General features: G+C 36.8%; 1 protein-coding gene across 1 annotated transcript in view; it reads left to right on the forward strand.

The window, feature by feature from the left end:
- LOC306669663 (cyclic nucleotide-binding domain-containing protein 2-like) overlaps window positions 1-14,931 on the forward strand; it is a 106,885-nt gene that overhangs the window by 4,218 nt on the left and 87,736 nt on the right. Inside the window, exons 3-5 of the mRNA XM_079153780.1 lie at window positions 1,877-1,951; window positions 9,757-9,845; window positions 13,798-13,957. Coding sequence (XP_079009906.1) covers window positions 1,877-1,951; window positions 9,757-9,845; window positions 13,798-13,957 — 324 coding nt within the window. The remainder of the gene's footprint in view (window positions 1-1,876; window positions 1,952-9,756; window positions 9,846-13,797; window positions 13,958-14,931) is intronic.

Here is a 14,931-nt window from a genome sequence, read left to right on the forward strand (position 1 = left end):
AGTTCCTTGACTGAAGGGTCACGTGCTGTGTCATCTCTGTCATTTTTCTTGATGCTGCTGACATTCATTCCTTTTTAAAGAATAGCTACTAAAATCTAGAATTGAGGCAGGGAGGCCAAAAATACAAATTGAGTTTGAATGTGAGTGAGTGTGTGTGTGTGTGTGTGTGTGTTGCTTGTAGTAGTGCCTGACACATACTAAATGCTCAATATATTATTATGAGTATTACTACTAACAACAGCAGAAAGTTATCAGAATAAGTCCAGGAGTCTCTTAGGTCTGCATTCAGATTTTTATCATTATGTGTGATGTGAAGAATAAATTCATATCAAGAGAGAGATGGAGCTCATTCATATCAAGAGAGAGAATGGAGCTCATTATTCCTATCAAGAGAGAGCACGGAGCTCATTCTTTTTCATCTTAAGGTCTAGATCTGGAAGGTACTCCAAAGGCTCATGTGTGGAGGGCTTGTTCCCCAGAGCAGCAAGGTCCAGAGGTGGGACTTTGGGGAAGTGGTTGAATCACGAGTATTCCGACCTCATCGGTGGATTAATTCACTGAGGGATTTGCACTCGACAGCATTATTGGGAGGTGGTGGGAACTGCAGGTAGTGCGAGGAAGTGGTCACTGGCGATATGCCCTTGAAGGCTCTGTCTTGTCCCTGGTTCCCTTTCCTCTGCCTTTCTCTATTCCTGCCACCATGAGGTGAGCAGCTTTGCTCCACCACGCCCTTCTGCCACCATGTTTCTGCCTTGGAGCCAGCCAACCAGGGACCGAAATCTCTGAAACTGGCGCCAAAGTAAATCTTTCTTATCTTCAGTTATTTTTCTCAAGTATGTGTCATAGCAATGAAAAACTGACTAACACATGTTGATACCTAAGACCTGGAATAAAAAGGTAAAAGAGATAGGATGTTGAGATGAATGAACACACTCAAGTAAGCCGTATTTCTCATGGCATGGCCCTCAGTCAAACGGAATTCCCTGGATAAGGAGGAAATATAGTCCCGTTTATCCACAGTGACGCTTGCGGTTTCAGCTACCTATCCTCAACTGTGGTCCACAAATAGTAATATTGCCTTGACTCTCAAGAGAGTGAGACCACATTTATATCACTTTTATTACAGCATATTATTATAATTGTTTTATTTTATTATCAATCATCATTAATTCCTTACTACGCATTCTTTATTTTTTATTTTTTATCTTTTAAATATTCGTAGATGTTGATAGACCTTTATTTTCATTCATTTATTTATAGCAGTGCTGAGAATCAAACCCAGTGCCTCACACATGCTAGGCAAGCGATATACCACTGAGCCACAACCCCAGCTCCAACTATGCATAGTTTAAAATTAAACATTAGCAAGGTGTGTATGTATACAAAATAGTATATTTGGGGTTTGATACTGTCTGTAGTTTCAGGCATTCAAAGGGGGTATTCGAGCAGATCCTTCACAGATAAGGAGGGAACTTAGATACTACCGACCCTCTTTTAAAGGTACATGAAGTCTGTTTGGTGAGCCGGAGATTAACCTACATCCACCAAGTGACTCATAATCATAACTCACGAAATAGCATTTTATTGTGCAAACAACCTTCAACTTATTGTAATGGTCTTGTTGTCTTAGTTATACTCAAACAGATCTACACCTAACCGTCAATAAATTCCATTGCTTGCTACTTCAATTGCTTTAAGGAAATTTGTTTCCTCAAGTTATTTCAACAAAGTTTATGTGCAGAGTTAAAAAGTCAATATTACATAAATATGCTGCTTCATGTTCCTCAGGCTATAAATCCTTTTCAAATTTTTAGAAGAAATTATGTCCATGGGAACATGTAGCATACATTCAGTGTAAATACTCTTCATTTTACAGAGCAAAAATTTTGAAAAACTGAAGACATTGTTGTTCATTCAGCCTAAGCAAAGGAGCCAAGAAAATCTCAGAGAGGTAAAAAATAAAATTTTTTTCCTCAAACATGATTGTTTCCATGTTAATCAATCATGCTTCTCTCCTGTTTCAACAAATACAAGTTAACACTATAAAAAAATCATGTCAAATAATTTTACTTACAGTTCTACCATCTTCATCCTTGCCTAAATTTTAGAGTTTAGAAATCAAAATGAGATTAAATAAAGGTGGTTGAGATATTAATATTTTCATTTGGTCTAGTGAAGCAATTATTTTCTTTTATTAATTTTATACACTGATTAAAGATATTTTATCCTTGAGTTCCTACTTTGTGTTACATTTATTTGAGGTATGTATTTGGCATAAATAATTGTGAATACAATTCAATTTAGTTAAAGCCTATTAAAATGTTTTCCATAATTTTAACTTACTAATCTTCAAATGGACTTCAGTGATCCATTATGTGGATATGGATTTCAGTCCTTAAGAAATTAGGTGAACCTTTTCTATTAAAATTTTAATATGCTTAGGCAAATCAGATTTGCATCTGTTGTTTGTTTAGCCTCTAAAAAATGTTATATGTTTTACAAATCAGCTATAAAAGAAAAAGCTGTATTGAGTTTTAAACATTTTAAGATCTAAAACTTTTCAGAGTATCCCTAAAGAATAAAGTGCCATGTTACAAGTATTAATCATTATTTTTGGCATCAGAAATTTCTAAAAGTGGTTGTTTTCTACGCTTCTTTGCCTTGAATGCACCTACACCATTTTTACCTGGGGGAATCCAACGTTAGTAAATTGCACAGCCATGGAATTCTTGTTGCTAGGAGCTGAACTTTTTGTCTGAGTACAGGCAGTCCTGAACTTAACAGAGAACTTACAACCTGGAAAAAGTAGTATAAGTAATTGATTGAAATTAATTTTTCTTATAGAAGTAATTTAAAATAGAGAATTGTTTTTCCTAAAGGTGTATAAATAGACATGATGTTTACTCAACTCTATGAATCACATGCATACTATGAAGTATACCTCTTTTTAAAATTTTTATTTGTTCTTTTTTGTTCTATATGATAGTTGAGTATATTTTGACATATTTATACAAACAAGAAGTATGTCTTATTCTAACAGGATCCCACTCTTGTGGATGTAGGTGACGTGGAGATTCACTGTGTACATAGGAGAGTCATGTTAGATTTATTCCACTGTCTTTCCTATTCCTATCCTCCTCCCTTCTTTTTATTCCCCTTTATCTAATCCAATGAACTTCTATTCTTTCCCTCTCCCCCTTGTTGTGTGTAGCGTCCACATATCAGAGAGGCATTTGAACTTTGATTTTTTGGGATTAGCTTATTTTACTTAGCATAATAGTCTCCAGATCCACTCATTTACTAACAAATGTCATAAAGTCTTTCTTTTTTTTATGACTGAGTAATTTTCCTTTCATTTCCTTTATCCATTCATATGTTGAAGGCACCTGTGTTGGTTCCATAGCTTAGCTATTGTGAATTGAGCTGCTACAGACATTGCTGGTGGGACTGAAAATTGGTGCAGCCACTCTGGAAAGCAGTATGCAGATACCTCAAAAAACTAGGAATGGAACCACCATTTGACCTGGTTATACTACTTGTAGGTATATATCCTAGGAATTAAAAATCAGCATATTACAGTGATGCAGCCACATCAACGTTTACAGCAGCTCAATTCACATCTTTTTTGAGTATATGCATAAATCAGTCAAGATGTATTAAATTATCAGGCAAATGGAATTTACAGCAGAGATCACCAAAGAATGCTTTCATGGCAAGAAGCTGGGGGTGAGGATACTGACGATGAGGTAGAGGTGGCAGCTTTCAGACTCAAGAGTTGCAGGCAAACGGATGGAGTTGGAGAATATCATGCTAAGTGAGATAAGCCAATCCCAAATAAACAAAAGCCGAATGAGCTCTCTGGTAAGTGGATAATGATACATAACGGCGGGGTGGGGGAGGAAGGCAAGAATGGAGGAAGGATGGATTGTATAGAGGAAAAAGAGGGATGGGGAGGGGTGGGAGGAAGGAAAAATAACAGAATGATACAAACATCATTACCCTATGTACACGTATGGTTACACAAATGATGTGAATCTACTTCATGTACAACCAGAGAAACAACAGTTGTACCCCATTTGTGTACAATGAATCAAAAGAAATAAATTAAAAAAAGTTGAGGGCAGGTGTCTTATGAAGTAGCATACTGGTTCCTAATCATTGCTGCTTCGTGAACCCTGTGTTTGAGGGTTTGAAAGGATTTTTCCTCCCAAATAAAAGTCATCCATTAATAGTTAATTTATCTCCTCACTTAAAAAAATAAAGTCATTTCTTACCAAAAATGTACTTTTTTTGGAAGAGGGTACTAGGGATTGAACTCAGGGGCACTCAACAACTTAGCCACATCCCCAGCCCTATTTTGTATTTTATTTAGAGACAGGGTCTCACTGAGTTGCTTAGTGCCTTGTTTTGCTGAGGCTGGCTTTAAACTTGTGATCCTCCTGCCTCAGCCTCTGGAGTCACTGGAATTACAGTTGTGCATCACCGAGCCGAGCTTCAATTAGCACTTTCGATCAGCATTATAACTGATATTCCCATGCTGAGTTGATATGAGTCTAGCTGAAGCAAATAAAATTTACATAATATTCTGGTGGCTTTACTGTGGTACATGAATAATTTCATTCAATTTTGTAATAAACCCCAAATTATTGCCATAGTCAATATCCAGGAGTTTTCCCCCTACATTCCCTCCAAGGAATTTTATAGTTTATTGTCTTATATTTATGTTTTTTATTCATTTTGAGTTGACATTTGTGCATGGTATAAGATAAGGGGCCAATTTCATTGTTTTGCCTATGGAAATCTAGTTTTCTTAGCAGCATTTACTGAAGACTCTCTTTCCCCCATTGTATCTTCTTGGTACCCATAATTAACCACATATGTTTTGGATTTATTTATGGGCTCCTTATTCTGACCACCTATTCTGGGCTATGTGTCTGTTTTTATGATAGAACTATGATATTTTATTACTATAATTTTATAATGTAATTTTAGATTGGAAAGTACAATGTCTCCAATTTTGTTTTTATTTCTCAGTATTTTATGGTTCCATTTGAATTTTAGATTTTTTAAAATTTATATGAAGACTGTCATTAGGATTTGGGTAGGGATTACATTGAATCTATAGATTAATTTGGAGAATATGGATATTTAAACAATATTAATTCTTCTGATCCATGAGGGTGATATATATTTCCACTTATTTGTATCTTCTTCAACTTCTTTCACTAATATTTTTGAGTTTTTAGAGCATAGCCCCTTCATCTCTTTGGTTAGATTTATTCCTAGGTATATGATTTGATTTGATGCTCTCATAAATGGATTTGTTTTCTTAATTTTTTTCTGTTAGCTTATTATTTGTGTATAAGAATGCTGCTGATTTTTATGTTGATTTTGTATTCTGCAACTTTATTAAATTTGTTTTTTAAGTTCAATAGTCTTGATGGTGGAATCTTTGGATTTTTTCATATAGAATAATGTTATTTGCAAACGATTTTACTTCTTTCTTTCTGATTTCAATGTCTTTTATTTATTCTTCTTACCTTATTGCTCCGGCTAGTATTTCTACTACTGTGTTGAATAGAAGTGGTGAGAGTAGGCATCCTTACCTTATACTGGAATTTAGAGGAAAAACTTTCATTATTCCCCTGCTGATTATAGTGTTACTGTGTGTTTTTCATACATATCTCTTATATTGAGGATCTTCTTTCTATATGTAAGGAAGGTTTTGGATTTTATGATGCATTTTCCATGTCAATTGCTGTGTTCTTTTGGTTTTTATATTTAATTCTGTTAATGTGATGTGTCACATTGATTGATTTAGGTATATTGAACCACTCTTGTATGCCAAGGATAAAACCAAGTTGGTCATCGTGTGTAATCTTTTTTATTTGTTGTTGAATTTAGCTTGCTAATATTTCATTTAGAATTTTTGCCTCAATATTTGTTGGAGAAATTGGCTAGTAGTTTTCTTTTCCTTCCTCTTTTTTTTTTTTGTTTGATGTCTTTGTCTGGCATGGCTATCAGAATGATACTGGCCTCATAAAATATATTTGGAACTATTCTCTCTAGCTGCAATGTTCAGAAGAGATTAAGAAGCATTGGCATTAATTTTTCTTACATGTTTAAGTTTACTGGTAAAGCTGTCTGATACTGGAACTTTCTTTGTAGGGAAATTTTTTTATTTATTCTGAAATCTCCTTATTTGTTTTTCATCTTTTCATGCTTTGTACTTTCTATTACTTCCTGACTCCACCAGTTAGATTGTATTTTTCTAGAATTTTATTTCATTTTCTCTACATTACCCAATTTATTGACAAATAATTATTCATAATAGTTCCTTATTATCCTTTTTAATTTAGAGGCATCTGTAATTTCTTCACTTTTATTTTAAATCTTATTTAAGTATGCTTTCTTCATTTTTTTTTACTGAGGAAATCTGTAATTTCTCCACTTTTATTTTTTTATTTGCTTGAGTTTTCTCTCTTTTTCCTTAGACTAGCTAAGAGTTTGGCAATTTGTTAATTTTTGAAAAGACCAACTCTTGTTTTTATTGATTCTTTCCATGATTTTTATATTCTCTACTTGATTTCTATTCTGATTTTTGTTACTTCCTCTAATTTCAGGTTTAATTTGTACTTCTTTTCCTAGTTCCTTGAGGTACAATGCTAATTTATTTATTTAAGATTTTTCTTTTTAAATATTGACAATTGTTATAAACTTCATTAGAACTGCTTTTGCTGTATTCCATAGATTTTGGTATTTTATATAATCATTGTCACTAGTTTCAATATATTTTTTCATTTCCCTTTTGATGTCTCCCTTGACCATTTGATTTTTCAGGAGCATGTTGTTTAATTTCCACATATTTGTGAATTTTCAAGATTTCTCCAGTTATTGATTTCTAGTTTTATAGCATTGTGGTCTAAGGCAATGCTAGACATTATTTTGACCTTCTTAAATTTGTTTTCTGGCCCAACATATGATCTATCCTGGAGAATGTTCCTGTTGGATGGAGATTTGTGTGTATGTCTATTATGGCTATCTGGTCAAATGTGCTATTCAAGTCTAGTATTTCCTTATTTATTTTCTGTCTAGTTGATCTACCCATTGTTGAAAGTGGGGTATTGGTGTCCCTTACTATTATTGTATTGCTATGTATTTCTTCCTTCATATCCATTAATGTTTACTTTATATAGTCAGGCCCTCCAACATTAGCAATATATATATATATTTATAATTACCATGTTGTCTTATGAATTTGATGCCTTGAAGCCTATTTCATCAAATATCAGCATAGTCTCCCTGCTTTTGGTTATAATTTGCATGGATAGCTTCTTCTACCTTTTCATTTTCAGCCTATGAATGTCCTTAAAGATTATCTGGGTCTCTGGTAGATAGCATATCATTGGACATTTTTTTCAGATATTCAGATATTCTGTATCTTTCGATTGAAGAATTTAAACTATTTACATTCAAGGATATTATTGATAGATAGGATTTACTAACTTCCTATTTGGTTTCTGGTCTTTTGTAGCTCCTTTGTTCCCTTCTTCTTCTCTTGTCCACCTTTGGGACAATCTATGGAACAAGGTTTCCATGCTCAAGGTCTTATGAAACTACAATAGCACCTGGAAGCACAGGTTCATTCTGCAAGGCATGCTTGGATGTCATTTTCCCACTAAGCTGGGATCTGTTGCTCTGAGGTATAGCCCAGCAGCTCAGATCCAAGGGAGTGGGATATAACTGTGGTTCTGAAAAGGGCACAGTTGTAATTTGGGACCCAGAAACAACAGGGCATAGTGGCATCTGGGGGTTTAGGGAATAAGGTACCATATAGTAATGACTCTGGGATGATGGGACATAGCAGTAGCTCATGCTCTGTGAGCTACTCAAATGCAGCAGCCTCAGGAATGGGTTGGGAATGGGTTCTAGGTGACTAGGAGCAGTTCAGCAATGACTCCATTGCCTGGAGAGGTGGCTCAAACTATAGAGGGATAGACCAGTTTCAGGTAGGAGAGCTGTCTTGGAGACCATGGTGACAAAACTTGGCCAAGGCTCAGATTCCTTGAGATGGGAGGTGTCATGTCTCCTCAGCCTCAGAGAGCATAGCTGTTTGGATCCCTTGAGGAAGATGGTATCACATCAGCTGCGGTGCTCAGAGGTGTAATTGCTCCTGTGTCCTGGAGGCTTGGAGCCCCCAGAGGTGGGTGTGGCCTTATTCATAGTGAGTGAGAAACTGTTTTGAAGTTCGGGAGGCCTGAAGTCCCCAGGGGGGCTGTCTCAGCCATGATGCTAGGGGTAGGGTGTGATTGTTCCAGTGTGCAGAAGGCCTGAGGTCCCTGGGGATGAAGTTCTGCCTTGGCTGTGGTGCTAGGGGTGTGACAACTTAAGTAGTCAAAACTCTGGGTTCCCAGTAGCAGGGTACGACTTGGCCTTATGAGGAGGGTGCAGCAGGGATTGGGATGGGCAGAGAATGAAGTAGCTCTATGGTGGCTTGGCCCTAAAGCATATGCTTAGCAGCTCTGCTTGGGGATGATGTGCTCCTGGGTGGGTAGGGAGCAGTGGTGGTTGAGCCTCAGGGATGGGAGAATGCCATGACTACTCTCCACTGGAGCAGGGGGCACTCTAGCAGTGGCTCTGGCTCTAAGATGGTAAAGAACAATAGCAACACAGGCAGAGGACAGCATCTGCTCCCCTCTGGAGTGGCTCGGTGCTTACACTCTAGCAGAGCTCAGAGTCTGTGAGGCTGCTGGAGTCTCCATTAGCAAAGACTGCAGGTGTCTGGTGGTGACATGGACTTCTAGGGTCCTCTTGCTTACTGTTTCCCTGCAGGGAGAAAGCCCTCCCGAGCTGATCCCGAATGGATGGGGTGGCAGAGGCAATATGTTTCCTTCCCTTCTCTGTGGGTTTCTGTGCACTTCAGGATTTCTGTTTCCTCTTTTCTCCAGTGCTCTTCTTTAGTTGTTTTGGTTGAAATGTAGTTGTTTATCCTTTGTGTGTCAGGGTGGTGGTGGTGGGAGTACAGGGAAAAGTGCCAGGAACTTCTAGTTGACCATCTTGCTGACGCTAGCTCCTGGGGCTAATCTTTGTATATGGTAAGAGTTAGGGGTTATTTTTTTTAGACTTTAAAAATTGCAAACATTTTAAAGATTTAGTAGCCACATCATGTTCATTCTCACAAATAGCAGGCAGATCAATATTAATGCATATCAAAACTTAATACTTTGGAAGAAGGGGAAAAAGGCATATCTGCACTTCTCATTTCCAGTAGCCTTCAAGGAAAGACCTTCTTCATAGAGGTATGTGACCCGACCCGACATTGTGGAAGTTCATGTGTGGATGCTGGCGAGGACCATTGTCTTCTTGCTGTGTCTGATGTCTTCTTCCCTTCCATAGGGGAAGTTTTGCCTTATTAAGATCATACCAAGCTAGGCATGGTGGCATGTTCTTGTATTTCCAATATTTGGGAAGCTGATATGGTAGGATCAGTTGAGTTCAGGAGTTTGAGACCAGCCTGGGTGAAATGGTGAGACCCCGGTTTCAAAAAATCATAACAAAGTCTGATGACTGTGCATAGAAGATTTTACTTCCCAGTGTCCACTATATAAAAATTGGCTAGCCTTTGGAGAACACATAAAACCTATTCTTGTTTTGATTATCAGAAATATTGAAGGATCTAAGCAGAACATCAGCATAACTTTCCTTTAGACCTTTTCTAAGCTATTATTTATTTATTTTCTTTCTTTTTTTAAAAAGATTCAACAATGTCTAAAGAAGAATAGGTCATTTTGCAGTTTGCCAAATGAAGTTCAGCTCCAACTTTGCCAGACCGCAATCTATCAAGAGTAAGTGATGCAACCGGGCGCTGTGGCACATGCCTGTAATCCCAGCAGCTGGTGAGGCTGAGACAAGAGGATTTCGAGTTCAAAGCCAGTCTCAGCAACTTAGGGAGGTCCTAAGCATCTTAGAGAGACCCTGTATCTAAATAAAATAGAAAAAGGCACTGGGGATGTTGCTCAGTGGTTAAGCACCCCTGGGTTCAATCTCCGGTACAGAAAAAAAAAGTAAGTGACACAGAAATATTCTACTCAGGTATTGGCAGTCCCCTAAGAAAGTCAGTGGCAGATGGTGAATAGAGTTTGGCAAAACTTACAAACAAAAGTCATGTTGCAAAATGAATATTGACCAAAGGGAATATATCACCATTTGGGGTGTGTGTTTTGAACTCTGTAATGTAATGATGAGATTTCAAACCAATCTGAGGCAAACTAGAAAATAAGATGAAGACTAACAAACACTTGTTATAAGCAGAGAAGCAAAACAATACAAAAATGACTAGACTTCTCTAGAATAAGGGAAATCATGCAAATTCATACAAAATGTATTAGGCAAAGTAAGTTTTTTGATAAAGGTCTGTAGTTGACATTTGTAATTTGGAGTTACCTGAAATTTCTTTAAATGCCAACTAACATTTTCATAGTTCTTCAAAAGTTAACCCTACACTCTCAACGTGGACTATAAACAAAAGAAAACGAACAGAACAGCTATCTTTTAATATATGATTAAGGTTCTGATAGATATATCATTTTGATTTGAAATTAACATATGGAATAAAAGTAGGGCAAGGACCTCAGTGTTTCTGATACAGGTAAGGGCAAAGGTCATAGGAACCTTTGCTTAGGTGAGTTAGTCCCTGTTTCCTAACTGGATTCTGTTGTCTGCAACCCAGAGCTGTCTATTATAAGATTCATTGGGTATGTGATTCCTTCTTGGAAAAAGTTTGTGACATATGAACTGCCTTTCTTAAGAGACTGCCAAGTAAAAATCATGTATATTTAGAAATTTTAATAGGGAGTTACTTTCATTAAGTACCAGTTCATTCAATGAAAATTACTATTAATATTTATTCAGATATTCCCTTTACAATGGAGACTAAAAACCAAAAGTGAATCAATATTTTTCTATAAATAATTAATAATTTTCATAGGTTTTTCTTAGAGTTTGATAGAAAATTTACCTATATAGCCATACGCATATTTATGTAGACATTTTAATTTCCGAATGTGAAGTTATTAAGCCATTTTCTATTCTTAAAAATACTCTGATTTATCTACTGGTAGTGTTGGAATAGTTGTGTCTATAGACTTAACAAGAAAAAAAAATATTAAGGAGGAAGAGGGAACCATTCATAAGTGCTTCAAATGCTCCGGAAGCATAAAATTAAATGTTTAAACATGAGGACTGTATTTAGTATTGGCATTCCTTCACTAAGTAGGCTCTTGAAGAATCATTCTGAGGTTACAGTATAATACAAAAGTAGAGTATAGGTCCATGTGAATATTTTATGGTTTTATTATATTGGCGATAGTCTTAAATTTTAATGCTGCAAGAGAAATGGGAAGCCCTGTAATCCTGTGTCAAGGAGATGTAGAAGAGGCTGATGATCCAATTAGTGTAATGGGCATCTGGCACTCAGAGGAAGCACTTCCAAACCTGGCTGAGAAGGACTGGCCCTCTTCCACACTTTCACAATATAAAGAAGAGAAAGCAGGATGCAGAGTCCTCCTCCTACATTTTCTGTGATGATTTTCATCTGACAGAGCCCTGAAGATCAGACTGGCATCCGCTGGAGTGCTTGTCGTATTAGCTCTTCCCTCTAACTTTGCCTTCCCACACGCCCTCTTCCCTTTTCTTTTCCACCACGTACCTATCATTGGCTGCATTCTCATGATTCCACAGTGGGTCCATTGAGCTATTATCCTACTCTTTGTTCTTAGAAACCCATCATTATGTAAAGGACGTTTCACGATGTAACAGTTATCTCTGAAATTTTAAATAGTTTCTCAAGACTATGCAGTTCAGATAAGGGCTTTAAAAAAAATCCGAGTCTGTTAATATAAACAATGGAAAGTCAGGAGTCTTTGCATTTTAATCTTGTAATTTTCTTCCCAGAGGCAGTGAAAACAGCAACTTTTTGCATCTTCTTCCTTTGGAACTAGAATCATAGTTCTTTAAGTAACCATATAACTTGATCTTGAAATTCTATTCACTTGCATTCTTGTGTCCTGAATGTTGAGGAACAGTCTGCTGTGGTCCTCTTGTGCTACCGCATGCCTTACCGTGTGGGCCAAAACTCCCAGGACTTTGACTATTCTTTTACCAGGGCCACTTGTCAGGATTGTTTAGACACCCAATAATTCTGAGATGATAGTGCACTGCAGTTCTTGTACTGAAGCTGGTCTCCTTCCAGACAAATAATAGGCTTGATTACTGCTTGCTATAAAATAAATGGATTCCCTAAGCTCAAGTCTCTTGTGACTCATCCTGCTGCATAACCAGGTTCCACTGGCCCTAGGTATTGGCCTGTGGGACTTGGGGAACTTGTGCAACCATGTTGATAATTCCATTATTGTGGCTGATGCAGCTAATAGAATTTTTTTGGATGTGACTCAGGAGTCCAGTGCCTTCTATCAGCATCCATGGAACTGTGGAAGCCTAACTTCTTAACTTGTGTAATTATTTGGGTGGAGTTTTCTTGCTTTTGATTCTCCTTCACACTGTCAAACTTATTGAAATAGGGCCGAATCCCAATACTTTATAAACTGTCTTCCTTTTGAAGAATCCATATCACTAGTAGATATTCTCTATTTCCCCCCTAAAACATGGTGAAGCGTATAGGTGATGTTTATTCCCATTTTGTAAATAATTAGAAGCAGAAGGTAAGTGATTTTCTCAAGATCATTTAAGTAATTCATCCCAGATTAAATGCTCCATTCAGGCCTTTTCACTGATCACACCAGAATGGAAGCATCTTTACCATGTAATACTGCCAACTTCTGTCTTGCTAACTTTTTCTGCAATGATACCTGCTTCATTTGAGATATAGGGATTGTAATTTCTATTCTAGGAAGAAAGGATTCTGTGTAGTATAATTACTAACTGATAATCTGAAATTATGCAGAGTTGCCAATATTTCAATAGAACATGTTCTGTTCAGTCATCACAAAAAGTAATACTCATATGAGAAAAATAAAATCAATAGTGTTCACTCTCAGCCTCACACTGTTTCTCAAGTATAGTTTCCTCAAAATATTGTGAAGAGCCTTTTAGGGATAGATTTCAGGGTTCCATCTAGATCTACCTAATCAGAATTTCCAGGGTGCAAAAGAATCGTGTTTTTAATCAAATGTCCCAGGTAAACTTTTGAGTCTGTTAAAGCTTGTCATGAATTATTGCAAGAGATGAACTGTTTCCATAAACCAGGAGTGGATCAACTACTATCCTCTGGCTAAATAGTTAGAGTAAGTGGTGAATTTTATTAAAAGGTTCCTGAATATATTACTTTTAAAAATTCTTGATAAAAGGTGTACAAATCATCACCAGATCTGTCTCCCAGTAAGTCAAAACCCTTGCTTTATATCAGGAATTTAGCAATAGTGGTTTAAAAAAAAGCTTATATTTGTGAAATAGCAGGCTCACCTAAGTCATTCATTTGTGTGGAGACCTTCCACTCTGTGGTTATGCAATACCTCCTTTTGCCTATTCATAAATTCACTCAATCTATACACATTGAGTACCTACTTTCTGGGCCCAGCGCCATTCAGGGCTCTGCTCTACAACCCTGGATGTCTACTGCCCTCAGGGTCTGTCCAGAGGAGGATGGTAATTACTCCTTAACAAAAACAAATCTCTTTATATGTGAAAATGACAAAGTTTTGCTTTTTGTTCTGTTTGTCACCAGTGACTTCTAGCTAGCCATTTTGCAGAAGAAATGTCTTTGGTATTCCTTCCCTCCAGGTTTGAAGCTGAAAGCATGGTTCTAAGGCAAGGACACGCACCACTTGAATGCTACTTCATTCTTGCTGGCCGTTTAAGGGTTGTATCAAATACTACAAACAAGAACAAAAACTCCAACTCTGACATTTTAAGTGAGTTTGAAGAAGGTGACTTCATAGGGGTAAATATCATCTCATTTTCTCAGTCTTTCATCATTTTTTTTAAATTTAAAAAACTAAAAAATTAATTATGATTGAGGGTATCACCCAGTGGTAGAATTTATTTTCAGAATGCATGAGACCCTGGGTTCAGTCTCAGGATCAGAAGAAAAAAAATTATGTAATCTTTATGTCATTGCTTGTGTTAAAATGACAATGTGGCATAGTATTGTCCTCAAGTATTAGATATTTTAGTAAGTGAAATACTTCAAAATCAATATATTTTTCCTTAGTAGAATAGAGTCAACATACATCCTAATATATAGTTTGTCAATATTTATTAATAGGATAAATTAATGGTTGTTATTTTCATTGACCAATTTAATGAATGAGTAGCAAACCATGTAGCTTTGGAGGTAGGGTGGTATTAACAAATTAAGAATTAAGGATTCCAGGAGCTCTTTTTGGTTCTTTAAAGAAATTCTATGTTTGCAAAAGTTTTTATGTAAAGGGAATAAGATTTAGGCCAAGAAAGCAGCTTGTGTGTAGTAATCATTTCTACATTTAGTTAGGCCAGATTGGATTTGGAGATTCCTGAATCCAGAGTCCCTAAGTATAGAGATCTTGGGAACGGAGAGCATTTGCTGGGTTGATTTTGGAAATGTCAATTAAGGTGAAATATAGTATCAGAAACAGTGATAGAGTTTGGACTTATTCTCCAGGCAGTGAAACTGATTAGGGTTTTTTTTTAAGTAGAGAGGAGATGGACTGGATTATCATTAAGATAAATGACTAGTGGTGATTTATCATTAAGATAAATGACTAGCAGAGGGAAGCAAAATGGAATTGGAGAATAGTCGCGAGACTGTTCAGCAGCCTCTTGAGCAAGACGCTGGATGTGGGGATACCAAGTAGGATGCAGGATGCAGAAGCCTCATCCTGCATTTTCTGTGGTGGTTTTAATCCTACTGAGTCCACTGTGCTGCCCTGATCAAGT

The sequence above is a fragment of the Sciurus vulgaris genome (genome assembly GCF_902686455.1).
Source record: "Sciurus vulgaris genome assembly, chromosome: 9".
In the NCBI taxonomy this organism is placed as follows: Eukaryota; Metazoa; Chordata; class Mammalia; order Rodentia; family Sciuridae; genus Sciurus; species Sciurus vulgaris.